Source organism: Peromyscus leucopus, chromosome 14, assembly GCF_004664715.2.
Source record: "Peromyscus leucopus breed LL Stock chromosome 14, UCI_PerLeu_2.1, whole genome shotgun sequence".
NCBI lineage: Eukaryota > Metazoa > Chordata > Mammalia > Rodentia > Cricetidae > Peromyscus > Peromyscus leucopus.
The window spans coordinates 24,064,098-24,089,771 of NC_051075.1; the positions used below are offsets into that span (position 1 = coordinate 24,064,098).

The following is a 25,674-nucleotide window of genomic DNA, read 5'->3' on the forward strand; positions in this document are numbered from 1 at the left end:
GACATTTAAAGAAATGCTCAACATCCTTAATCATCAGAGAAATGCAAATCAAAACGACTCTGAGATACCACCTTACACCTGTTAGAATGGCTAAGATCAAAAACACCAATGACAACCAATGTTGGAGAGGATGTGGAGCAAAGGGAACACTCCTCCACTGTTGGTGGGAATGTAAACTTGTACAACCACTGTGGAAATCAGTATGGCGGTTTCTCAGAAAATTAGGAATCGAACTACCTCAAGACCCAGCCATACCACTCTTGGGCATATACCCAAATGCTGATACATACCATAAAGATACATGCTCAGCTATGTTCATAGCAGCACTATTTGTAATAGCCAGAACCTGGAAACAGCCTAGATGCCCATCAACGGAAGAATGGATGAAAAAAATGTGGTACATATACACAATGGAGTACTACTCAGCAGAGAAAAACAATGAAAGCATGAAATTTGCAGGCAAATGGATGGAACTAGAAAAAATCATCCTGAGTGAGGTAACCCAAACCCAGAAAGACAGTTATGGTATGTACTCACTCATTGGTGGATTCTAGATATAAAATGAACAATCAGACCACAACCCATAGAACCATAAAGGCTATATATATATATAGCATGGAGGTCCCTAGGACGACTGTGGCTTATAATAAATTTCAGCTTTACTCAATTATTGAAAAAAATAGCCAAATGAATAGAAACACATGAACTATGAACCAAAGGCTGAGGGGCTCCCAGCTGGATCAGGCCCTCTGAATAGGTGAGACAGTTGATTGGCTTGATCAGTTTGGGAGGCATCTAGGCAGTGGGACCAAGTCCTGTGCTCAATGCATGAATTGGCTGTTTGAAACCAGGAACTTATGCAGGGACACTTGGCTTAGTCTGGGAGGAAGGGACTGGACCTCCCTGGACTGAGTCTACCAAGTTGATCACAGTCCTCGGGGGAGGACTTGTCCTGGAGGAGGTGGGAATGGAGGGTGGGCTGGGGGTAAGGGGAGGGCGTGGGAGGGGGGAGAATAGGGGAACCCATGGCTGATATGTAGAATTGAATGGTATTGTAAAATAAAAAATATATATCACAAAAAAAAAAAAAAAAAAAAAAAAGAAAAATTTGGAGGGAAAAAAGTGAAGAAAAATAAAGAGAAGGTGAGCAGAGTGGCAGGCTGTGCTGTATGTAATCCCAGCACTTGGGAATTAGAAGGTCTGAGGATCAGAAATTCAGCAGCATCCTTAGCTACACTGAAAGTTGCAAGCTAGCTTGGGTATCTCAAAAAGAAAGAAAACGTAGGTTTCTTAGAATTGCTTTTAACTTTGTTCACAGGAGCACGCCTGGGCATGGTGGTTTAGGCCTGTAAACCTATTTACTCAGGAGGCTAAGGCATAAGATCAAGGCTACAATTGAGTCAAGGCCATCTTGGGCAATTTAGTGAAATCCTGTCTCAAAATAAAAATAAAAAGGGGATGGAAGTATAGGTCGGTGGTAGAATGCTTGTCTAGTTCAAGCACACAAATGGCAAATGGTACAGTTAATCCTCACTCCAACTAACTTCTCACGAAGCTTTAAAGGTGTATCTACTCATTATTTACCACTCACTCAATAACTGAAAGCCTACAGTATGCCAGATACTATTATAATAACAAGTCAGTTAACCCAAGCACTTTAATCCAAGCACTTGGGAGTTCAAGGTCAGCTTGGTCTATAGAGCAAGTTCCAGGGAAACTCTGTCTTGAAAAACCAAAAATGATATAAAATAAAATACAAGATATAAACAAGCAAGAAAAAGAAGAAGAAGAAAAAAAAAAGCCACTGCCTTATATGGGCAGTGATACTTGGTCAACTGACCAGGTAGGCCCCCCAGTAAGTTCTGTGTTTGTTAAAGAGCTGTGTTTGTGGTGATGACGACGAGGGAATGAGGGACAACCCTGGAGTAAATCTAAGAAGGAGTTTAGAGGAAGAAAGAATACTGAAGAACCTGAGGTCAAAGTGGGCATATTTAGCACAAGATGCAGGATCATGAGGAGAAAGAAGATTTAGTCAGAGGAGGTGAATAATAAATATTGTTAATGGAGCTCTGCCGTAGCCCTTTCATAAAACTTCCTTTGGGACAAAAATGAGAACTTCATTCTTTCTAAGGAAGTATCATCACCAGAGAGCAACAGAAATGCTTCCTATTATATGGACTAACCTACCAAAAGAATACACAACTTCCATTTGAAATACTTCCTCTTTGTGCTACTCCATGCCTGCGTCTACACAGAGGAGAAGCTTATTAGTATATCTCAATAGTAGCTGTCGGCCCACCACGTCACTACCAGCAAGGAAAATGATCTTTGTGGAGGGCCCCCAAGCAGCGTGACCACACAGCAGCCATGATAGGCTTAGGGGCCTAGACACAGCTTCTGCTTACTGGCAGGCAACACCCAGATCCAGGAAAAGCCTTATGCTGGTACCACCCAGGGATCCACCCAGGGGTGAGGAAGTACCTGACATCCCAAACATTCCAACCATTAGATAAGGTGGCCAGATGTCCTTGAGTCTAGCACATACCTATTTTTGTTTTACAGATACCACTAGACAAGTGTCAGCCAATCAGGGTCCTGATCTCTGGAAATCCCCTCACCCCAACCTCTGCTATGATGAAAACCCGACCCCACCTGAGCTCAGGGCTCTCGGCTATCACCGCTGTGTTAGACAGACAGAGGGACCAAGCTCCGGAGCTTGAAATAAAGGTTCTTTACTTTTACATGCAAGATTCGGTCTCCGTGGTGGTCTTTTGGGGGTCCCCGAAATCTGGGCATTATATATGTTGTGGTGTTAAATCACTGATTCAGCCTGCTCTTTCGGGGGATTCAATCAACCACTCAAAAGTATTTGGGCCCAGGAGAGGTGGCACACTCCTGTAATCTCAGCACTTGGGAGGCTGAGGCAGATGGAGCTCTGAGTTTGAGGCCAGCTTGATCTAACATAAGGAGATCTAGGCTGCAGAGTGAGACCCTGTCTCAAAAAACCAAGTATTTGGGGGGCATCTGTACTAAGCATACAGAAAGAAAGTTTTTCTCTACCACTGTTCTCTAAACAGGACAGTGTAAAGCCTACTTACACAGCATTTGCACTGCATCTGAAACTGTAAGTAATCTACAGATGATTCCATGTATATGCAAACACTGTGCACTTTGTATCGGGAGCTTGAGTGAGCATCTGCAGACTTCTTTGAGAAGGGTGGTAGTGAGTTCCTGGAAGAAGAAATCTTCCATGGATACTGGGGACAGCTTATTGTATTAATTCACAACAAAATATGTTGTATAAATGCTTCTCTGTCACATACATTCTAACACAGAGCATTTTATTTATATTTGATAAAGGATGAAATTCCAATAGACTAGAAATAACCTCCCAAAAATCTACTGTATTTTCAATATAAAGGTGGCCCACACCTTTAATCCCAGCACTCAGGAGACAAAGGAAAGTGAGTTCAACAGCCTGGTCTACAGAGCAAGTTCCAAGACAATCAGGGCTACGCAAAGAAACCCAGTCTCCAAAGACCAAAACTGACGGGAGCCATAAGCCTAAGCAACCCTTGACACACATGCTGCCATATTTAGGTTTCTCTCCTCTTTTCTTTGATCTAGGCCTTGCTTAAGTCTCCATAGCACCAGAACCTCTTCCCACAGATACCAGAACCTCTTCTCAGATATCAGGTGAACGAGCTGCAGTTAAGCAATTAGGCAGTTAGACAAGAGTAGATAGATAACCTTCAGAGCAACATTTCCTGCTGGCCCAACAGCCCATAATTAAGTCCCTTCCTGCTTGCAACCCCCATTACTAAGTCCCTTCCTGCTCTCAACCCCCTTTGCCTACCTATATATGCCTTAAAAGTAAAATAAAATGTTGGAGCTTGATCAGATGTCCTGTCTTGCTCTCATTCTTTGTGTCTCTTGTCCCTCTCATTCGCCAGCCCTCCCTTTAGGTCCCCATTAAAGACCCCGCTGGCCGGGGCACAAAACAAGAAATGATCAAGTTACGTTCACTACAACTCTTCTGCAATGAGAACCTATAGAATACTCTTTCGGTATAGACAGTTATTTACGGTGACTCACATGTATGGATTATATTAGTGTTTACCTCAACTTAGATATTAAACTTTCATACATCAAACTACAAATAAACAATTAGGATCCATTCTTCCTCTCTAAGATAGGTTAACAGATAAAGGGGTTTGCTGTCAAGCCTGGCTTCAGCCCCCAAGACCCACAGGGAAGGAAAGAACCTACTCATGAAAGCAGTCCTGTTTTCCAGCAACGCACGTACGCACGCACGCACGCACACATACCTCACTCTTTCTCCCTCTCTCAATAAAACCCTCATCACTGTAACAGTCCAGTTACCATGACAGCCAGATTATATTACATAAAAGGAATTCAATGAATGTAAAATTTTGAAGTTAGGCATGGTGAAGCATGTGTTTAACTCCAGTATTCAGGAGGCAGAGGCAGGAGGATGGCTTGGAGCTTGGGCTAACATAGCAAGATCCTCTCTCAAAAAAAGAAAATTATACACATACATTACATATTATTGGTATAGAATATTATTATATTTTTACACATTTATATATTAACAAGTGTGAATTATATTTTCATCCAGAGGTTCTGAAATAATTATCTTTCCTTGTAGTCCTGCAATTGCTACCAGCACAGGAAATATTACTCAAAATATACTCTATACAGCGTGTCTGACCAGGATAATAATTTTTTGTTTTGTTTTGTTTTTTGAGACAGGGTTTCTCTGTGTAGCTTTGCGCCTTTCCTGGGACTCACTTGGTAGCCCAGGCTGGCCTCGAACTCACAGAGATCCGCCTGGCTCTGCCTCCCGAGTGCTGGGATTAAAGGCGTGCGCCACCACTGCCCGGCTGATAACAATTTTTTTCAACATATTTCAACTTTAAACGCTATCTGTTTAGAGGTGGCCCCACTGATTCGGGCAACAGTTGAGGGGCTGGAGCGATACTTCTGCAGCTGAGCACTTCTGCTCCTGGAGCAGACCCAGATCGGGCGCGCGCGCACGCGCGCCCACAACCATCTGTAAACCCCAGTTCCAGGGAACCCACCACCTTCTTCCAGCTTTCAAGAGCACCAGGTACACACACTGCACACACAGACAGACATGTAAACAAAAACACATACACATAAAATAAAAATTTAAAAAGAAAGTTAGACAGCTTTATCATATAGGAGAATACATTAGAAATGACCTAAACCTAACCTAACTAAACTATCTTGAAATCATCAGAATAAATTCACCTATGCTTGCCACACCTTACTCAGATTGTTAGCTGTGAATATTTTAGGCAAGACTGTCTATCAATTTAGTTCAGTTTTCAGAGATATAGATAAATTTCAGCATTTGCCTACTGACAGAACCATGAGGTCCACTGCGTAACAAGGAATTACATGCGCTGGTCTCAGTACTTCTAAAACACAGTTCAATGTTTATCTAGTACTATAAATACCAGCCAGGAAGTCGGCTTTTATAAAAAAAAAAAAAAAAGGCTTTGCAGATATCTTAAGATGAGTTAAATAATTGTAAACTCACGGTGTTTCTTTTTGTGTATGGCTAGTGTTATCTCCGTCTTATTCTAAAGTCTTAGGTAAGACTATTAAAGGCTGTGAGCGAGGCATGAGGGCATACTTGTAATTACAGCACTTGGGATATAGAGGCAGGAGGATCCAGAATTCAAGGTCATCCTTGACTACATAAAGAATTTCAGACCACCCTGGATTTCATGAGATTCTGTCTTAAAAAAATGCTGTCAAAGGTCAAAGGCTGAGCAAGAATATGACTTGTCCTGTGTAAAGGTCCAATTCTGGCAAAAAATATTGGCCATTCTGTAAGAGCATTAGGTTCTTCAAGAACCATGGAATAAACCATGCATATAGAGGCACACTCTTTTAATTCCAGCACTTGGGAATCAGACACAGGATGATCTCTGAGTTCCTGGCCAGCCAGGGCTACATAGTGAGATCCTGTCTTAAAAATCAAACAAACAGAAATAAAAGGATATGAAGCTGTCAAAACTGAAGTATACACAAACTGTGCTTGTGACAGGAAGGACTAACATGATCTCTGAGAAAGGTAGTTTAAGAAGCGTGTGTGCAGGGCTGGGAAGGTAGGTCAGGAGTTAAGAACACTTGCTGTGTTTCCAGGGGACCCGGGTTCAAATACCAGCATCCACATGGCAGTCACACCTGTCAGTTCCATAGGGGTGTGTGTGTGTGTGTGTGTGTGTGTGTGTGTGTGTGTGTGTGTGTGTGTAAAAGAGAGAGAAAGAGATCCTTAGAAGTACTAAGTGATCTATTCTTTAAAATTTTGACCACTGTTAACCAAAAAAAACTGATCTACAAGGAGATACTATTTGGAGAATCAGTCCTGTCAATGCCCAATATGTTCTGAAGGAATGCAATTTCATAAAGATTTATCTGTTTATTTTATGAATATGGGTGTTTTCTTTGTCTGCACGTACATCTGCACACCAGAAGAGGATATCAAATCTCACTACAGACAGGTGTGAGCTGCCATGAGGGTGCTGGGAATTGAACCCAGAACCTCTGGAAGAGCAGACAGTGCTCTTAGGCGCTGAGCCATCTCTCCAGCCCTAGAATGCAAATTTAAAATGATGTGGTACTGGGTTTTGCAAAAGGCAATCAATATGCTCCCCCAAAACATTTAACATTCTACTTTGAAACCCCAATGATCAGAATCTCTTTTAAAAATCCTAAGACTTAACTATAAAAAGAAAAACAATTCAGTTTAAAAATAGAGGGCTGGAGGTATAGCTCAGGGACACAGATATGCTCAGCATGTGTAAGGCCCTAGGTCCAATCCTTAGAGTCGGCAAAGGTGGAAAAAAGGGCAAAGGCCTTTATATTTATAAATGGACATTTCTCCAAAGACAGACGATGCCCAAGTGACCAGTAAACACATGAGAGGACATTCACATTCTCAATCATTAGAAATTCAAATCAAAACCAGAAGAGAAAATATTAAGGGCTGACAAAGATGTGTCAACATCAGACCTGCCAACTGCTAAGTGAGAACACAGAGCAGTGACAAACAGCCAGAGCTACGTCGGAGACGATGTTTCTCAATATGCAAAGATATTGTATCACAAGAAAAAATTTGTAAAAGACATGTATGTTAGCGGAAATCCACACAGACTTCAAAATTCAACAGTAAGAAAATGGACAACTCAATTAAAATATGGGCAAAAAAGATTCGACCAGACACCTCTCTCTCTCAAAGAAAACATAGATGGAAGATGTGAAAAGATGTTCTACACCAACTGTGGCTAGGAGAGGAAACAGAAGCAGCATCAGGCACCACCTCAGAGCTCAGTGAGGGGTCTGACAAGCAAGGAGGAGCAGGCCCCTTCACTGCGGTGGAAATGAAAAGGTGTAGCTGCCCTGCAGTATGGCTGAACTAAAGAGAGGACGGGAGCCTGCCCAGCGGGCACAGTGCTTACAAGCACCAACCTGCATTGATCCCTGACCTCCATGTAACAAAGCTGGATACAGTGGCCTGCACTTGTAATCAGTGCTGGAAAGGCGAATCTGCAGGGCTCTCTGACTGGCCAGCCGAGTGAGCTCCAGGTCCCGATGAGAGAACCTGTCTCCAAAAATAAGGCCGGTGGCCTGTGAGGAGGAGGAGGAGGAGGAATGTGACCTAAGGCTGTCCTCTGGCCTCTATAAACATTATGTGAACATACATTTGCACACACATACATGTGTACCATATGTACCTAACAAAATACAATTTTAAAAAATTAGTAACAAAAACCTAAATACATTCTTAAGTGATCTAGCATTCATACATCTTAATATTTACCCAAATGTGCAAAAAGCCTGCCATATATGTTCACATTATTCTTTATTCGAAATTGCCAACACACAGAGGCAGCAAAAATGCCCTTCAGTAGTTAAGTGACAAGTAGCGTATAGAGACTGGAACATTTTAGGCCGGTGCTTGACTCCAGTAAAGGCACCTGACGCCCAAGGACCCAGTAACCCGAGTTCCGTGCCCAGAACCACATGGTGGAAGAAAAACCTGGCTCCCATGTATCCTGTGACCATCACGGGCAAGCTGTGGCACACATGCATCTGAGACACACACACACACACAAAATAGATGTAGTAATTTAAGATAATGCAGTGTTAGTCCACGCAAAAAGGAAACAAGCTATCAAACTCTTATCAAAGAGATTTAGTGAGAACTTAAATGCATATGCTCCAGTGTGAAAGAAGTCAGTCTGGAAAGGCCGCACTCTGGAAAGTATGGAACAATAAGGAGTTGCAGGAACACAGCAGTGAGACGCAACACAGAAGAATGAACCCTAATTAACACCGCTGCTGAAGACCCATAGTGTAGGTAAAGTATCCGCAGTCTTCAGAGATCCAGCTCCAAGACCACACCCAGGGTATGCAAAAAAAAAAAAAAAAATCCACATGTCAGCGAGATCTAAACTTTTCTATCTGAGGGGTATTAGGAAAGGGACACACTCGTTCTGATGGTAACTTAGTTTTTTACTTCATCTTGAGAAATCTCTCAAAATCTTCCTCCCTGTCTTTATGCAGCTATATATATTCCCCACAGAAAGCTTACATTTGTGGGTCACACAGCACTCACAAGTGCCCCACACTTTCTCCAGGGACAGTGACCTTAAAAGTGTCCCAGGACCTAAATATATAGTTGACTGAACCTTCTTGTATCATGAAGCTGAGATTAGGAGTTCATACAGAGTGAGAATTTGTGCAGGGAGTTGGGTCTTTAATGATATCAGCCAGAGTTTAGCAAGCAGGGGAATTAATACCACATTTGCTTCATGCCTGACCTTGGTTCAACAACCAGACACCTGGGAATCTGTCCCTGTGCGATTCATTTTCAGGGGCAATTAGTCTACTCGGAATTTGCTCTGAGGTCTTAAGTCAGCTAATTGTGTAAAAAGCTGTCTTTGTAGTTCAGAATACTGTTATTTTCCTATGTCCACCTGAGCTATGAAATATATCCAGTGTATTATTTCTATTCATCAAAATTATACAGCTTAAGAAGAAAGCATCTTTAGACAGTCCACCGAATAAATGCCCATAGATTGAGGTGTAATTATGAGATTAAATGTACACATTACATGAAAATACACGGAAAAGGGGAGATTCCGCAGCTGTTTTTGCACATGTGAAACTACAGACAGAAGCAACCAGTTTTCGGAGTTTGTGGCCCCGTAAGCCTTGCTTGACAAGGTTCCTCCAGAGTTATTCACCTAGTGGGTTGATATCTGAATTGTTAATTGCCATCTGCTGTAATATGCCATGAACGGTGGCAATAAAGTGCTTGCCTACACCTGTGAGGCTCTAGGTTCGATCCCCAGCACAAGAAACAAACTGCTTTGTTTTTGTTTCTCAAGATGGGGTCTCACCATCTTGGCTGACTACTCACCATGTAGTCCAGGCTGGCCTCAAACTCAAGGCCTACCTCTGCCTCCCAGTGCTGGGATTAAAGGCGTGCACTGTCACACCCAGCAAAGAGGACTGTGCTTAAGCAGGTAATTAGAGAGTTAACCAGGTTTATTTTGAAAATTCTAACATCTGTTGTTGAAATGGGTTATTAATGGATGGTATACCACAGTATGACTATAAAAGAAGAAAAACATTGCAATAGACTATCGCTGCCAACCTGACCTCTAAGTCACAAACTACTCACCCATGTTGAAAAGAGCTGCTTTGTGTTTCTGAATCATCACTGTCACTGATGACAATAGTCTCTCCATCAACACTGCCCATGTGTCCGTTAGCAAAACCATTTTGATGTAACGGAGGGAGGACTTCCAAGATTCTACATTGCAGCCTGAAACAAAACAATCACAAGATGCAAGTCATTTGACATTTTATAACTCAATATTTCAGAAGTCTGTTATTCTCAATAACTCATTATTTATTTAATTTCATGTCAGATGGGTAATGTGCCTATGCTGTAATAAGGTTTAAAAGAAACATCTTTTTCTTCATAGGTTTTCGTTTCGTTTTGTTTTTTGAGAGAGGGTTTTTCTGTGTAGTTTTGGTGCCTGTCCTGGATCTCACTCTGTAGCCCAGGCTGGCCTCAAACTCAGAGATCTGCCTGGCTCTGCCTCCCGAGTGCTGGGATAAACGCATGCACCACTGTTTTTTGTTTTTTATTTTAATTTATTTTATGTGCACATCTGTCTGTGTGAGGTTATCAGATAGATCCCCTGGAACTGGAGTTACAGACCGTTGTGAGCTGTCATGTGGGTGCTGGGAATTGAATCTGGGTCCTCTGGAAAAACAGCCAGTGCTCTCAACCACTGAGCCATCTCTCCAGCCCCCAAGAGACACATCTTACTAGTAATATAACCCAAATTTCATTCATAAACTACAATAGGGCCTGTTTTTTGAAGGCTATGGCTGACTAAATAATTTAATTAACAAGAGAACTTGCCATTAATTAATTTTAAAATTCAATTGATTAGATTCCTGGGCTAGTAATGTGGCTAGCTGGTATGGTGCTTGTCAGCATATATGAACCCATGGACTCAACCCCCCAGAACCACAAATAAAAACAACAAAAAAGCATGATTTCTGGGTGTGTTTTGGGGAGTGTTTCCAGAGGAGCTGAGGCGTGAATCGGTGGGACTGGTGGGGAGATTTGTCCTCCAAGTTGCAGGCAGAGCCCGGTGGTTTCTCCACATATCATACCCAACAGAAAGGCAGGAAAGGTAAATCCACTTTCTTCCTGGGATACCTACTCTCCCTTGCAAGAGAACTCCAAGATCTTCCAGCCTCTCTACCTACAGCACCTGTCCCCTGTTCTCAGGCAACCCTATGATGCCAATCTCTGGTAATCCATTTGCCAGCCAACTGTGAGAACTTTGCTTGCGGAACCTAGAGAACCAGTTCTCCTAAATCTCTTCCACCCTCTCCACACATCATCCCCCAAATATATATTCTATTTATTATATCTAGAGATCTGTGACTAATACAGTTGCCTATCTTTTTAAACTTAGTGAGTCTAGATTGTCTTTCTTAGGGATTGTATTTGTAGGTTTATTTTTAGAGACAATTTGGATATGTAGATGAGGCTAGCCCCAAATTTTTGATTCTCCTGTCTCAGCTTCTGGAGTGCTAAAACACATGCAATGTGCCACCAAACCCAGCCAGTAATTATACTCATAACTAAAATAACTGATCAGAAAAATCAAATATCGGTATAATGTCATACAGTTTGAGCCTTAAGTTCTTCAAAGATCCAATATTTTAAATTCTGAGTCTCTTTGATTGTATTTTTTTTTATTTTATTCTTACTATAAGTCTAATAATGTTTTCTGATCTCTGGAAATTTTTTCTATTCCTGAATTCTGGCTATCTCTTAATCAAAAAAACAAACAAACAAAACAAAAAGACTATTTACTGTAAGTGCTGTGGGATCTCTTTCTGTATGCTGTGAATGTGTTGCTCTGATTGGTTGATAAATAATGTTTGGCCAATGGTGAGGCAGAATAAGGTTAGGCGGGACAATCACACTGGAGAGACAGAAGAAAGGAGTGGGGAGAAGCGTAGTGGTTTAGAGCACTCACTGTTCTTCCCAAGGATGTGGGTTCAGTTCCCAGCACTCACAGGTCGTCTCACAACCGTCTATAACATGGTGCACAGACAGAAATGCAGACAAAACACCCATACACGTAAAAGAAATAAATGAAAAAAATAACAGGTAAACCAGACCTGCAGAACACAGTAATTTAAGAAGCAGGAGCAAGCAGGGGTGGGATTACATCTGCTGTCCTTCTACGACTCAGGCAATCCAGGAAGGTCTTGTTAAGAACGCCCCAACATAGGGATTCCTAGCAATGAAACAGTTATGGAGAGGAAGCACGTTGAGGCTTCTGGATTGAGAACAGCATGCATCGTACAGAGGATTCTGAGGGACACTGCCTTGTTCTCTGAGAAAATGTTGGGTCCATGTGAGATACTGTGCTACTCATTTGAGTATGGCATTTACTGAGTCACAGTGTGCATGGTGTGCACGTGCGTGTGGGTGTGTGTCAGCATACACTGTCATTTGACTCTCCACTCCCAGGAACGTCACTTCCCCATACTGTAGCCTCCTGGCCATGACTACTTGCCAATTTCTCTCAGAACACTAGCCAGAGTCAGGTGAGCCAGGGCAAGCCCCCTTTTTGTGAGGTGACAGGTCTTCTGAGAAATTTTTAATCTTGGAATCTAGAACACAGAAATCATTCCCTTGCTCATCACAGAATGACATGAAAGTCTCGTACTGTTGACAGCCATGTCCCTGCCAAAGGGAGGAAGTCGGTGTGCAGTGGGAGACGGAAGCATCTATAGCAGGGAAGGAGGAGTGACCAAAGGTTGGAAGCAATCAATCCTTTTATTTATGTTCTTCTTCAGACTTAACTGTTCCTTGCCCATCTTAAGCTTAGCTGTTTAATCTTTCCTTCAATCCAAAAAACTGGCAATTCCCCATTTTGCCCATGCTTTTGTTAACTGAGAAAGATCTCTTAAGCTTTTCACTTTATAGGTATGGTGTTCTTGCCTCCATATATAACTGTGCACCATCTGCATGCAGTACCTGGGGAGGCCAGGAGAGGGCGTCAATCTCCCCTCCCCTACAGACAGCTGTGAGCCACCCAGTGGGTGCTGGGAACTGAAAAGGTCTTCTGGAGCCACCACTCCAGCCCTGGCCTAGGCTTTTTAAAATGAGGTTTTTGTTTTTGTTCTTTGTTTTTTCACTTACAACCAAAAACATTAGATACCATGGGGGAAGCCTACCAGGCCTGGTGGCATGATGTCTGTAGCCAGCTCAGAAGGTCCTGAGCAGTCTAGGAAACACAGGAGACCCTTCCAGAACTAAATACAGAGCAGTGAGATGGCTCAGGGGGTAAAGGCACCTGCAGGATGACCACAGCATGACGTTCAACCCCCTTCCCGTTCCCCTCTGACCTCAAGTGCTGTTCACCTCCTCCCCACCACGGGCTCAGGCCCCACGCCCAACATGTAATTTTAAAATAAATACACGGGACTGGCAAGATGGCAGAGGGATACAGGTGCTCGCCATGCACTCTTGGTGACCCAGGTCTGATCTCTGGAACCTAACCTATGTAAAGGTAGTCGGAGAAGACTCCACTTCGTTGTCCTTGGACCTCCATGGGTGTAATACACAAACACACACACACTCTCTCTCCCACTAATGATAGATAGATAGATAGATAGATAGATAGATAGATAGATAGATAGATATAATAAAGGCATTGGGAGAAATGACTCATCTGTTAAATTGAACACTGCATTTCCCAGCACTGACATCAGATGGCTCACAGGGGCCTGTGGAATCCAATACCTCTGGCCTCTGCAGACACCCACATCCATGTACACAAACCCACATGCACACGCATGACTTAAAGTAATAAAAATAAATAAATAAATAAATAAATAAATAATCTTTTTAAAGGGCTGGAGAGATGGCTCAACAATTAAGAGCATTACTGCTCTTGCAGACAGACAGTTACAGTGCCAGTAACTCTAGCTCCAAAGAGAACCAACGCCTCTGGCCTCCTCAGGCATCTGCACATACCCACACACCGATACACACACACAGTTCTTTAAAAAGATCCCAAATCTTCATCACTGAGTCACGACAATGACTAAGAGCAGTTGCTGCTCCTACAGGACTGGGGTTCGGCTCCCAGCACCCACACTGCAGCTTAGACACCAGTTCCAGGGGACCTAATGCATGCTAATGTAGTGCCTATGCAGGCATGCTGGCAATCACACATAAAAATAATTAATAAATCCTTTTTAAAAATGAAGAGAATACTTCCTAACTCATTCTATAAACCTGAGATATAGTCACTACATGAAGAATTCTTACAATTGAAAAAAAATAATATTTAAAAAAAACTAGTAGGTCTGAGTAGAGACTTGGATCCAAAGGAGATATAAATGGTGAAGAGCATACATAAAAAGATGCATGTATCATCTGTAAAACACAGGATCAAAACTGCAGGAAGTAACAGACATATCCAGTAAGGTGGTACTTATTTATCTTAAAAGCAAAATTTATCATAAAGGGTAACAAGTATTGGTAAGGCTGTAGAGAAATAAGACCGATCCAGCTGCTATGAAAGACAGTATTTCCATTTCCCCACCAAGACAAACACAAGATTATCATTAAACCCATCAACTGTACTTCTAAAAATTTTAACAAAAAAATTAAAAACAAGCCAGGCAGTGGTGGCGCATGCCTTTAATCCCATTCAGTACTTGAGAGGCGGAGGCAGGCGGATCTCAGTGAATTTGAGGCCAGCCTGGTCTACACAGCAAGTTCCAGGACAGTCAGAGCTTTTACACAGAGAAACCCTGTCTCAAAAAACCAACAAGTAAAAATAAAAACAAGTATTTAGATACTTGAACACCAATGTTTCCAATAGACAAAACATGGAATCAACCAACATGTCCACTCACAATAATGGATAAACAAAACGTGGTTATATAAACAACAGAACATTGCAACATAAAAAGAATGGAATTCTATGAACCTCTACAATATGAATGGGTCCTGAAAACATTCAGTGTGATGATAAGACACAGAAGGACAAAGACTTGAACCTGCCTATATGAAGCACACAGACTAAGTAAGCAAGTTTATAACGAAAGAAAGTCGAATAAAGGTTACCAGGGGCTGGGGGAGGGTAGAATAAGAAGTTATATTGCCTAATGAGTACAGAGTTTCTGTTTGGAATGAGGAAAATGTTCTGGAAATGGTGATAATTATATAACACTGTGAATGCCACTGAATTTCACAATCAAAAATGATTAAAATGGAAAATTTGTTTTACGCAAACAATTAAAAAAGAAACTTGTGTTACTGTCCTAACAGAAAAGTCTGGGGAGAAATTCAATGGACACACCTATATGTTAGCAAGTCGAAATGCTATCTAAATATCTGCAGGTCTATTTTCACACTGGCTGACAAATAAATTTAAGTTTCTAAAGAGGAAAACCTGCAGGAGTCCTATCAAAACTTTCTAGGTAGTGATGAGACTCTGGAATTTGGAGACATCAAAGTAACCAAAGAGGTTTGCTTTTTCTTCCTTTTCTTTTCTTTCTCTTCTTGACAGGATCTGGCTATTGCACTCACTTTGGAAGACTTAGAACTCACCTCCAGGATCACATTACCCAGTTTTAAAGCAATGCAGGAAGCTTTCCGGGGACTGTGACAGTACCAGTCTTCCCCGGCAGAGCCCAGGTATTACTGACACTGATGGTCACGGAGAGGAGAGGAGAAGCCAAGTCCACTTAGCACCAAGGTCCACTCGGTGCAGGGTCTAAAAACAATCTTACAGTCCACAACAGGACCTGTGGAGCTGCAAGAATTTGAGGGGCTGATCTACTTAAAACCAACAGAAAGAATAGTAATTCCCTAACAGAGGAAATGGGGGAAGGAAACCTGTACAGAATCGACACTGTCTAGAATGCAATACATTAATATACCAGTTGCATTAGCTATTGTCAATACTGCTATTAGCTATGTGTCACACCCAAGCCACTGGTCCCACTCTTTCCCAAGCTAATCATGGCTAGGCCTCAACACCCATTACTCAAAATGCCACGTCAGTATCTAATAGATTCCACAGATGTTAGCTTCTGTCCTTCAAATCCGCTTGCTACTATTTCTTGGTTCCAGAGAGTCCAAAGACTATTGAGGTACAAAAAAAGTTAAGAGGGGCAGGAGGTGGTGGCGCACGCCTTTAATCCCAGCACTTGGATCTCTGTGAGTTTGAGGTCAGCCTGGTCTATAGAGCAAGTTCCAGGACAGCCAGGGCTATATATATTGAAACCTTATCTTGAAAACAAACAAACAAAAAAGAGAATCATGAAATAATTATCATTGGCAGTATAGACTTCAAGTCATATGTATGTTTCAGAAAATGGAAAACTAGCTTAACAATCATGACCTAAAAAGTGGCAATCCCCAGCACCTCAGGGAGAGATACCGCTCGCTCACTCTAGGGACAAGAGAGTCTGATGTAATTGTACAAGAATAGTGTGGGGGTGCTTGCCACGACAGAAATGTTCTGCAGCCAAACTATATCAATGTCAATACCCTGATTGTGTTGCTGAGATATTATCAGTGGGAAAAACTTTATTGTTTTACAACTGTATATGAAGCAGTAATTCTCTCAAAACAGCAACTTTAGAGATGCTAATGATAAACCTAAGAAATATTAACTCTGATTAGAAGTATTTACTCCATATAGGAGAAAGGAATAAAAATAATGGATATTGTGTTACTTTCAGGATAACCCCAAAGTCAAGGCCAGCCTGCATCACAGTGAGTGAGCTGAGGGCAGCCTCAGTACTACAACAAGAATCCATCTCAAAAAAAAAAAAAAAAAAGCTAATATATATAGTAGGATGGCTCAGGCAGTAAAGGCACCTGCCACCAAGTCTGACGACATGAGGTGGATGCCCAGAACCAACTCCTTTGATTTCCATGTGGCAGCCCCTCCCCCACCAAGTACATAGATGTAAAAAATAAAAACTGTCCTGAGTAACTGTTTTAATTAAAAATATATTTTATCAGGCACTGTTACATGCCTCTAATCTCAGCTGAAGGAGTAGTAAGACCGTGAGTTCAAGTCTAACCCAGCAAACAAATCAAGCAGACCAACAAAATCTATCATCTTAGATACAAGGAATGGAAAGTCTTAGGATGTTGTTTAGGACATTTCTTGGCTCTTGTGGGCCACAAAAATATATCATAGAGATTCAGCTGTGTAGTAAAGCTAAACTTTGACTGGCCATTATGAATATTTGGTGTTATCCAGCCTTTAATATTCCAGCTGTCTTCCTCTATGAAATCCTTGTATGCCCAGACCAAATGGTAAACAGTTCAGCTTCCCAGACCTGCTGAACCTACTAAGTTACTAACTGCCCTGCTGAGTTTAGGAGATAAGCTTTGTTTCCTGTGCTAATGAAGCTCAGACCATCCCCTTGCCTTAAGGAGGCCTAATGATTCTCCATAGTATTTTGACTGAAAACAAAAGAGGCTTTTACATATCAAGGTGAGAGATAAAACAACATTCCTGTGGAGGCAGGGAACCTACTGCTCAAGGAAAGGAAGGGCAGGCATTTTCTGCAGACAGTGACAGCGTGGTGAGAGAGAAGAGAGGATGACAGAGGTTCCATAGAGGGTAAGCAGATCTCGAGTAGAGCTTTCTGAGTGCCAGGAGTAGAGAGTAGCAGAGATGGAGAAAGAGGATACAGAGGACGAAGATGAGGCTGAAAGCATAGGAATCAAGTCATTAGCTGGACTATGAGCTGGGGAACTGGACGGAACTGCGGTTATGGAGAAAGGATTTCATCCCAGAGAAGTAAAGTAGAGGGATCTAGAGCTTGGTATGTCTAAAGTTATTCCTGTTTTGAATGCCTGGTGGAACTATAGCTGAATTGATGTAATTTTGTCTTAGAGGAATAAAGTTAACAGACATAAGAACATAGTGTACGTAGATTTTTTTTTTCCCTGATATCCCACGCCGGACATGGCAAAGCCACCTTGGGCCCTGTGGAATGATACTTGACCAGGAGCTAGTAAATTTGGTTTTATTATAGTTTCATTTATTATACTCTGATCAAGAAACAACTGATGGGAGAGAAAGGGGCTTATTTAACTACAATTCTAAAGTTATGTTCACTGTTTCAGAGAAGCCAACAGGAACTCAGGCAGCTAGTCACATTAGACCCACAGTCACCAGCTAAAGAAAAGAAAACCATCCTTCCTTGCTCTTTTTGTTCAGGAATCCAGCCTACAGAATGGTGCAGCCCACAGTGGCCTGGGTCTTCCTATATCAACTAACAATCAAGACAATCCACAACAGACCTGCCTGCAAACCAGTATGATCTGGGTAATCCCACAAGTAAGACTTCCTTCTCAAGCTAGGCATGCCTTTAATCCCAGCACTCAGAGGCAGAGCAGAGGAAGCTTTTGAGTTGGGGGCCAGCCCAACTCTACATAGGGAGTTCCAGGACATCAAGACCTACATAGAAGAACTTTGTCTAAAACACACACCCACACACATACACACCTTACAAAAAACACACAGACCTCAAAAGACCAGTAGTATATGTTAACTAAATGAAAGCCTTAAAAAAGAAGTTTTTTTAAAAAGGCCGTGGTGGCACACGCCTTTAATCCCAGCACTCGGGGAGCAGGGGAGCAGAGCCAGGCGGATCTCTATGAGTTCAAGGCCAGCCTGGCTACAGCGTGAGTTCCAGGAAAGGTGCAAAGCTACGCAGAGAGACCCTGTCTGGGGGGTGAGTGCTGCAGAGATTAAGGGTAAGAGTACTGTTGCTTCTGGGTTCAGTTACGAGCACCCACATGGTGAATAAAATTTTCACCTTTGAATTTCTAGCCAAACACCAAGAATAGTAACACATCTGTAATCCTAGGCAGGACGATAAAAAGTTCAAGAACATCCTTAGCTATGTAACAAATGTGAAGCCAGCCTGGGTTACTTGAGACAAACACTCCTTTCTTTCTAGTTACAGTCACAGGCATTAAACATGTAAGTGTTTAAATCAAAATAACTCTATTTGCCCATTTGTTCTCAATGTGAATACATTTTAACGACAACTCATAAGCTGCACTGAAGATAGAAATATAAGCAGCAGCTCAGGCTGGCAAAGTACTTACTGAACAAACTCAAGAATCCTAGCTTGATCCCCAGAACCAGTATTAGAGAAAGAGAGACAGAGACTTGGTTCTCTGTCCCTTCCAGTTCCGGAGCCAGCCTTGTCCCTGACACACAAAGATGAAAGAAAGTCAAGGTGAACTAGTTGGCAGTACTGTGTGCCTGCTCTTCAATTCTGGCCAAGTGGATACTGCTGCTGCCATCATCAATGACCCCCTTCACTGACCTCACTACATGGTCTACATTGCATGTTCCAGTAGGATTTCACCCACATCAATTCCACGGCACAGTCAAAGCCGAGAAAGGGAAACTTATCAATGGGAAAGCATCTCCATCTTCCAGAGAGAAGACTCTACCACCATCAAATGGGGTGATGCTGGTACCAAATATGCTGAAGTCTACTGGAGTCTTCACCACCATGGAGATCAGGGCCCAAAGTGTCATCCATCCCCTCTCTACCTTCTTTCTGCTGTCCCTCCGTGTGTGTGACAGACAACGCACTCAAAGTTGTCAGCAATGCCCCCTGCACTACCAGCTGCTCAGTGACCCTGACCAAGGTCATCCACGGCATCAACACTGCCCTGAAGACTGTGGGTGGCCCCTATGAAAAACTGCGGCATGATGGTCACAGGCAGCCCTGAACATCAGCGATGCATCTACAGGAACCGCCAAGGCTGTGGGGGAAGGTCATCTCAGAACTGAATGAGACGCTCACTGCTATGGCCGTGTGTCCCTATCCCCAATATATCGTCAGGGATCTGACCTGCAGCCATGGGGAAGGCTGCCAGGCACAGTGGCATCAAGACAGTGGTGAAGCAGGCATCAGAGGGCCCACTAAAGGGCATCCTGGACTATTCTGAGAACCAGACTGTCTCCTGTGACTTTAACCGTAACGCCCATGCTTCCATCTTTGATGCTGGTGCTGGCATTGCCCCCAATGACCACTTTATCAAACTCACTCCTGGTATGACAACAAATCTGGCCATAGCAACAGGGTGGTAGACCTCATGGTCCACATGGCCTCCAACCAAGGTAAGAAGCACTGGACCACCCTCGACTGCCTCCCTGTTCAAACTCAGCCCCCAACACTGAGTATCTCCCCCTACAGCTTCCACACTAGGCCCACACAAGAAAAGGAGGGGATCAAGGAGCCCTGGTTTCTCAAATATATCAATAAAGTTCACTGCACCCAGAAGGGGAAAAACTGGGCAAGGAGGTATGTGCTCATAAGCCCAGCTTGGTGAGGCAGAAACGGGAACCCACAGGGTCCACTGTCCAGCCAGCCTGGCCTACATACAAGGTGAGCTCCAGACCAGTTAGAGACCATCTCAAACAACATGATGGATGGCACCTCAGGAAGGACTCCCAAGGTTGACCCTTGGCCTCCTTCTCTGACACAAAGCCATATTGTGTATATATAGCCCAAGCAGGCCTGAACTCACAACGTAGACCATGCTGGTCTTACTTTGCAGTGACCCTCCCACCTCTGGCTCTCAAGGTCTGAGATTATAGTCAAGACCACCATTTCCAGCCTGTAGGTCACCATTTGATGCTAAAATTGATATACTCATCAGCTTAAAGGGCTTCTACAATATTTAATTTCCAAGGTAGTTAGAAAAACAATATTGAAGTAAACAACTTCTACTTTTTTTTTTTTTACTAAATATTTTTTTTTTAAAGTTAAATCCTCCGGGCCTGGTGGCGCACACCTTTAATCCCAGCACTTGGGAGGCAGAGCCAGGCAGATCTCAGTGAGTTCGAGGCCAACCTGGTCTACAGAGCAAGATCCAGGACAGGCTCTAAAGCTACACAGAGAAGTCCTGTCTTGAAAAACAAACAAAAAACAAACAAACACATGGATGTTTACATTTTCACACATAGGACCTTGTACATGCTGAGCAAGCAGACTATCATGGAGCTATATCCTCAGCATCTATTCCTTAATTAAATTATTACTCTTTATACTATTTTATATTTTATACTATTTTAAGTTTTTATGTCTGGGTGTTTTGCCCATATCTATGTTAATGTACAGGGTGTGGAACTGGAGTTACAGGTGGTTGTGAGCTGATATGTGGGTGCTGGGGACTGAACCGGAGGGGGGGTTCTAAAGGGACAGCCAATGCTCTTAACAGCTGAACTCTCTCCACCCCTCTGTCCACTGTTCTAAAAGTTCATTCGATGTTTACTGATCATTTAATAATGAACAAAAACCTGGAACAAGCACATCTGTACTAGTATTAACAAGGAGGAGGAGGAGGAGGAGGAGGAGGAGGAGAAAGAGAGGAGGACAGAGCATCTAAACAATGGTTAAATGCTGAGCTACCAAGCTTGGCAAGCATTCGAAAGACCAAAGCTGTCAGCGTTCAGTGGAGTGTGGAGAGGCAGATCTGCCTCTCTGCCACTGAACTTACTCCTCCCTTCATAAGCTAAAACTGGCAAGCCTCTAATTTCTCTCTCTCTTTCTCTCTCTCTCTCTCTCTCTCTCTCTCTCTCTCTCTCTCCTGGATTCCCACAGAGCATCTTAATCTCCCTCATATCATGAACAACAGAAGCAACATGTCCATGGTTTAAACAGGGCAGCAGGAGCTGGGCCTGCCGTACAGCACAGATGACAGGCTCTGATGGTATATACCACTTCCCAAGGCTTCTAAATCCTACCGTCCACTATACAGGTAGAAAGTCACCATTTTTATTTTCTCACATCATCATCATCTATAAATTAAAAACAGCTTAAAGTGTTGGGACAGAGAAATGCTGGATCTCAGATGGGAAGAGAAAAGGCTCCAGTAGGCGAGTGACTGTGAGGGAAAGCATGGAGTTCTCCATTTGGACACACAGGGAAATTTTCAGGTTGGAAGAGCACAAAGGCCCCGAGGCAGGGACCACGTCTGGCACTTTGAGAGGCAGCATACACGTTTGCGTGGTGAACGGGGGACTGCACACGCTACATCAATAGCCCAAGTCAACATGTGGCACAGAGAAAGAGCCCGCTATTTCTGACGTCTTACATGGAAGCAGGACACGCATATAAAGTAGACTAGTTACTTCGCACCTCATAGAGAGCTATGCTTGATTTTTAGAAAAGGAAAAGCAGAGAGCCAGGGAGACGGTTCAGCGGCTAACGGCACCTGCTGCCAAGCCTGAGGACCGGAGTTGAATCCTCGAGGCATGTATTCTAGTGAAAGGAGAGAACCAACACCAAAGACCGCCTTTCGACCTGGTACGTACGTGTATACACACACAATATATAAACAACCTACCGCTGGCTTCTTAAGACTCCCTTTCTCTGCTTAACCCTCACCCATGCCTCTTTAAAAGAAGACTTCCATCAATTCGCCAACTAGCCTCCTTTGCTATTTGTGAATTAGTCACTTTTCTCTTATTGCAACCAGAATCTGCTAAGAAGCAAACCCTGAGGATGTGGTGAAGTACAGTGGACAGCAACAGTCTGGACCTCAGCAGAGCAAACTTTAGGTGTCCTCTCAAGAATGGCCAAACCCAGCACTGGGAAGCAGAGACAAGACCAGGAGTGAAGGTCATATTTGCCTACATAACAAGTTCAAGGCCAGCCTGAAATATACAAGACACCACCTCAGATAAACTAAAAAAGGAGGCTGGAGAGATAACTAAGTGGTTGGTTAAGAGCCCATAAGAGAGCTGGGTGGTGGTGGCGCACACCTTTAATCCCAACACTCGGGAGGCAGAGCCAGGCGGATCTCTGTGAGTTCAAGGCTACCAAGTGAGCTCTAGGAAAGGGCAAAGCTACACAGAGAAACCCTGTCTCGAAACCGCCCCCCCCCCCCCAAAAAAAAGAGCCCTTAAGAGGACGCAGGTCTGGGTGTTAGCACCACATGGTCGCTAACAACCATCTGTGATGGCAAGGGAACCGGAGCCTCTTTTGACGGCTGTGATCACTAGGCATGCATACAGTGCAGGTACATGTGTGCAGGCAAGGCACTCATGTATATAATATAAATAAACCGTAAAAGGCCAGTATAGGGGCTAGTGAGCTGGCTCAATGAGTGAAGAGCTAGTCTGCCAAGCCCGACAACCAGTTTGACACCCAGGACCCACATGGTGGAGAAAATGACCGACCCTTCTCACCAACACATGTGTGCCATGGCATACACCCCCACACAAAACGGAGTAAGTCAATAAATGGGATAAAAAAACTTAATGTTTTAAAAAGCTGGGCATGGTGGTCCATGGGAAGCAATAGCACATGGATCTGTGTGAGTTCAAGGTCAGCCTGGGCTACATACTCAATTCCAAGTCCAGCCAACACTGCATAGTAAACTGACTTCAAAAAAAAGCTTAGAAATACTTTGATTAAAAAAAAAAAAAAACTGGAATCTGGATGCAGACATCCACGGCTAGGCCCCTGGTGGAGCGCTGGGAGTCTAATTAGTGAGAAAGAGGAGGGTTTATATGAGTGAGAATTGTTGAAACCAAGGTTGGATAAAGCACAGGGACAAATAACCAAATAAATGGAAACACATGAACTATGAACCAAAGGCTGAGGGGCCCCCAACTGGATCAGGCCCTCTGAATAGGTGAGACAGTTGATTGGCTTGATCTGTTTGGGAGGCATCTAGGCAGTGGTACCAGTTCCTGGGCTCGTTGCATGAGTTAGCTGTTTGAAACCTGGGACTTATACAGGGACACTTGGCTCAGTCTGGGAGGAAGGGACTGGACCTGCCTGGACTGAGTCTAAAAGGTCGATCCCAGTCCTCGGGGGAGACCTTGATCTGGAGGAGGTGGGAATGGGGGATGGACTGGGGGGAAGGGGAGGGGGGCAGGAAGGGAGAGAACAAGGGAATCTGTGGCTATTATGTAGAACTGAATAGTATTGTAAAATAAAATAAAAATAAAAATAAAACTGCCACCTTTAATCCCAGCACTTGGGAGGCAGGCAATCTCTCTGAATTTGAGACCAGACTATTCTATACAGTGAGTTCTATCACAGCCAGAGAGGTACACAGTGAGACCTATTTCCAGGAAGGAAGGGCCAGTAAGTGTGAGAAACTGAGGCAGGACTGTATTGAGTTCAAGGCCAGACTAGGCTATAGTATGGCCAATATATAAGGATGCTTAAGATTTGTTATTGTTCAGAAAGACAATTTCATTTTGTACAGATGTCTTTTTATTTATGTTTCTGTGTAAGTGTATGCCACAAGTGTGCAGGTGCCCAGGGAAGCTAGGCACCCTGGAGCTGCTGTTACAGCAGATTGTGAGCCTCCAGATATGGATGCTGGGAACTGAATTTAGGTTCTCTGGAAGAACAGTATAAGCTGTGGTGGTAATCTAATTGTACTGAAATGTGATTTTGATTGTATGTTAATAAATAAAGTTGCCCGGGGGTCAGAGCTATTAGAGCCATAGCAAGAGTGTGGCGGTGGTGGTACATGCCTTTAATCCCATAGATATCTGTGTGTTCAGGAATATAGTCAGCATTGGAGACATATGCCTTTAAGACCTAGGGGGCTGTACATTCAGACAGTGACGAGGCAGTCACGTGTTTGGGTTTACAACCAATGAGAAGGCAGAACAAAATACTTTAAATAGACGAACAGACAGGAAATAGAGCTCTCTTTCGGGAAGCTGGGACACCGCAGGCGGAAGGGTGAGATTTTTAGCTCTGAGCTCTGACCTCTCGGCTTTCTCTTTTGCATTGTTTCTGTGTTTCTTATTTAATAAGACGGTTGGTTACATCTATAATAAGCTCTTAACACTAAGCCATCTCTCCAACCCCCTAAAAAAACAATTTCTTGTATTTCACAAAGACTGTTCAACAAGAACAGGCATGCTTCCTAATGAGTTTCAATGAAATGTTTATTCCCAAATTTCCCCCTTCTACAAAGGATCCCAACTCACTACTGTTGCAAGCAAATATGAGTATACATATATACATGTGTGTATATATGTATACATGTATATCCCATAAAATAACAAAAGATATATAAAATTTATTACATATTTGTATGTAAGGTATATTTTAAAAAGTTCATGTTGTACAATAATTTATAAACTGTAGGGCATATTTGTCCTACTACAAATAAGTAGCCGTGAGGTTCCTTTATTCTTATGGTGATACAGATCAAAACACAATCTACTTTCTTGGGGTATCACCTTAAGTATGAACCATTAAATAAACTCCATATTTTTTAATTTTTTTGAAGCAGTTTTAGTCTGTAGTTTAAGCTGACCTGGAACCCACAACGTAGCCCAGGCTGGCCTCAAGTTCACAGCAATTCTCACCTTAATTTTCCATGCACTGCGGCGACAGGCACGAGCCCTTCCTTATCTACCTCGTGTGTGTGTGTGTGTGTGTGTGTGTGTGTGTGTGTGTGTGTGTGTGTGTGTGAGAGAGAGAGAGAGAGAGAGAGAGAGAGAGAGAGAGAGAGAGAGAGAGGAGGCAAGGACAGCTGCTGCACCTCTGACATACCCACGTTACACCTGGTTTCTGTGAGACAGGGTCTCTCACTGGCCTGGTACTTGTCCAGTAGGCTACACTAGTTGGCCAACAAGTCAGGAATCTGCTTGGTACCCACTCCTTTCTTGCTGGGATTTTAAAGCCGTGCAACCGTGGATTCTCAGGTCCTCATGCTCCTAAGGCAAGCACATTACCAACGAGCTATCTATCACTCTGGTGGGTCATTTTGGGGGTGGTGGTGGTGGTATAACAGCCATGTGTAACAGCCCTGGATATCCTGGAATTCTTTGTAGACCTGGCTAGCCTCAAACTCAGAGATGCACCTGCCTCTGCCTCTACTCTATTGAGATATTGAGATAGCTGGCCTTCAACAACTTTTTTTTCTCCTTCAAATTATGTACAGTGTTCTGTCTGCATGTTCGCACTTCGGGCCAGAAGAGGGCACAGATCTCATTATAGACGGTTGTGAGCCAT

At 43.1% G+C, this 25,674-nt stretch overlaps 1 protein-coding gene across 4 annotated transcripts in view; it reads right to left on the reverse strand.

The window, feature by feature from the left end:
• The window catches only part of Baz1a (bromodomain adjacent to zinc finger domain 1A), an 89,361-nt gene that overhangs the window by 50,764 nt on the left and 12,923 nt on the right, over positions 1-25,674 (reverse strand). For all 4 annotated transcript variants that reach the window (XM_028869709.2, XM_028869712.2, XM_028869711.2 and 1 more), the window contains exon 3: positions 9,746-9,889. In XM_028869709.2, coding sequence (XP_028725542.1) covers positions 9,746-9,889 — 144 coding nt within the window. The remainder of the gene's footprint in view (positions 1-9,745; positions 9,890-25,674) is intronic.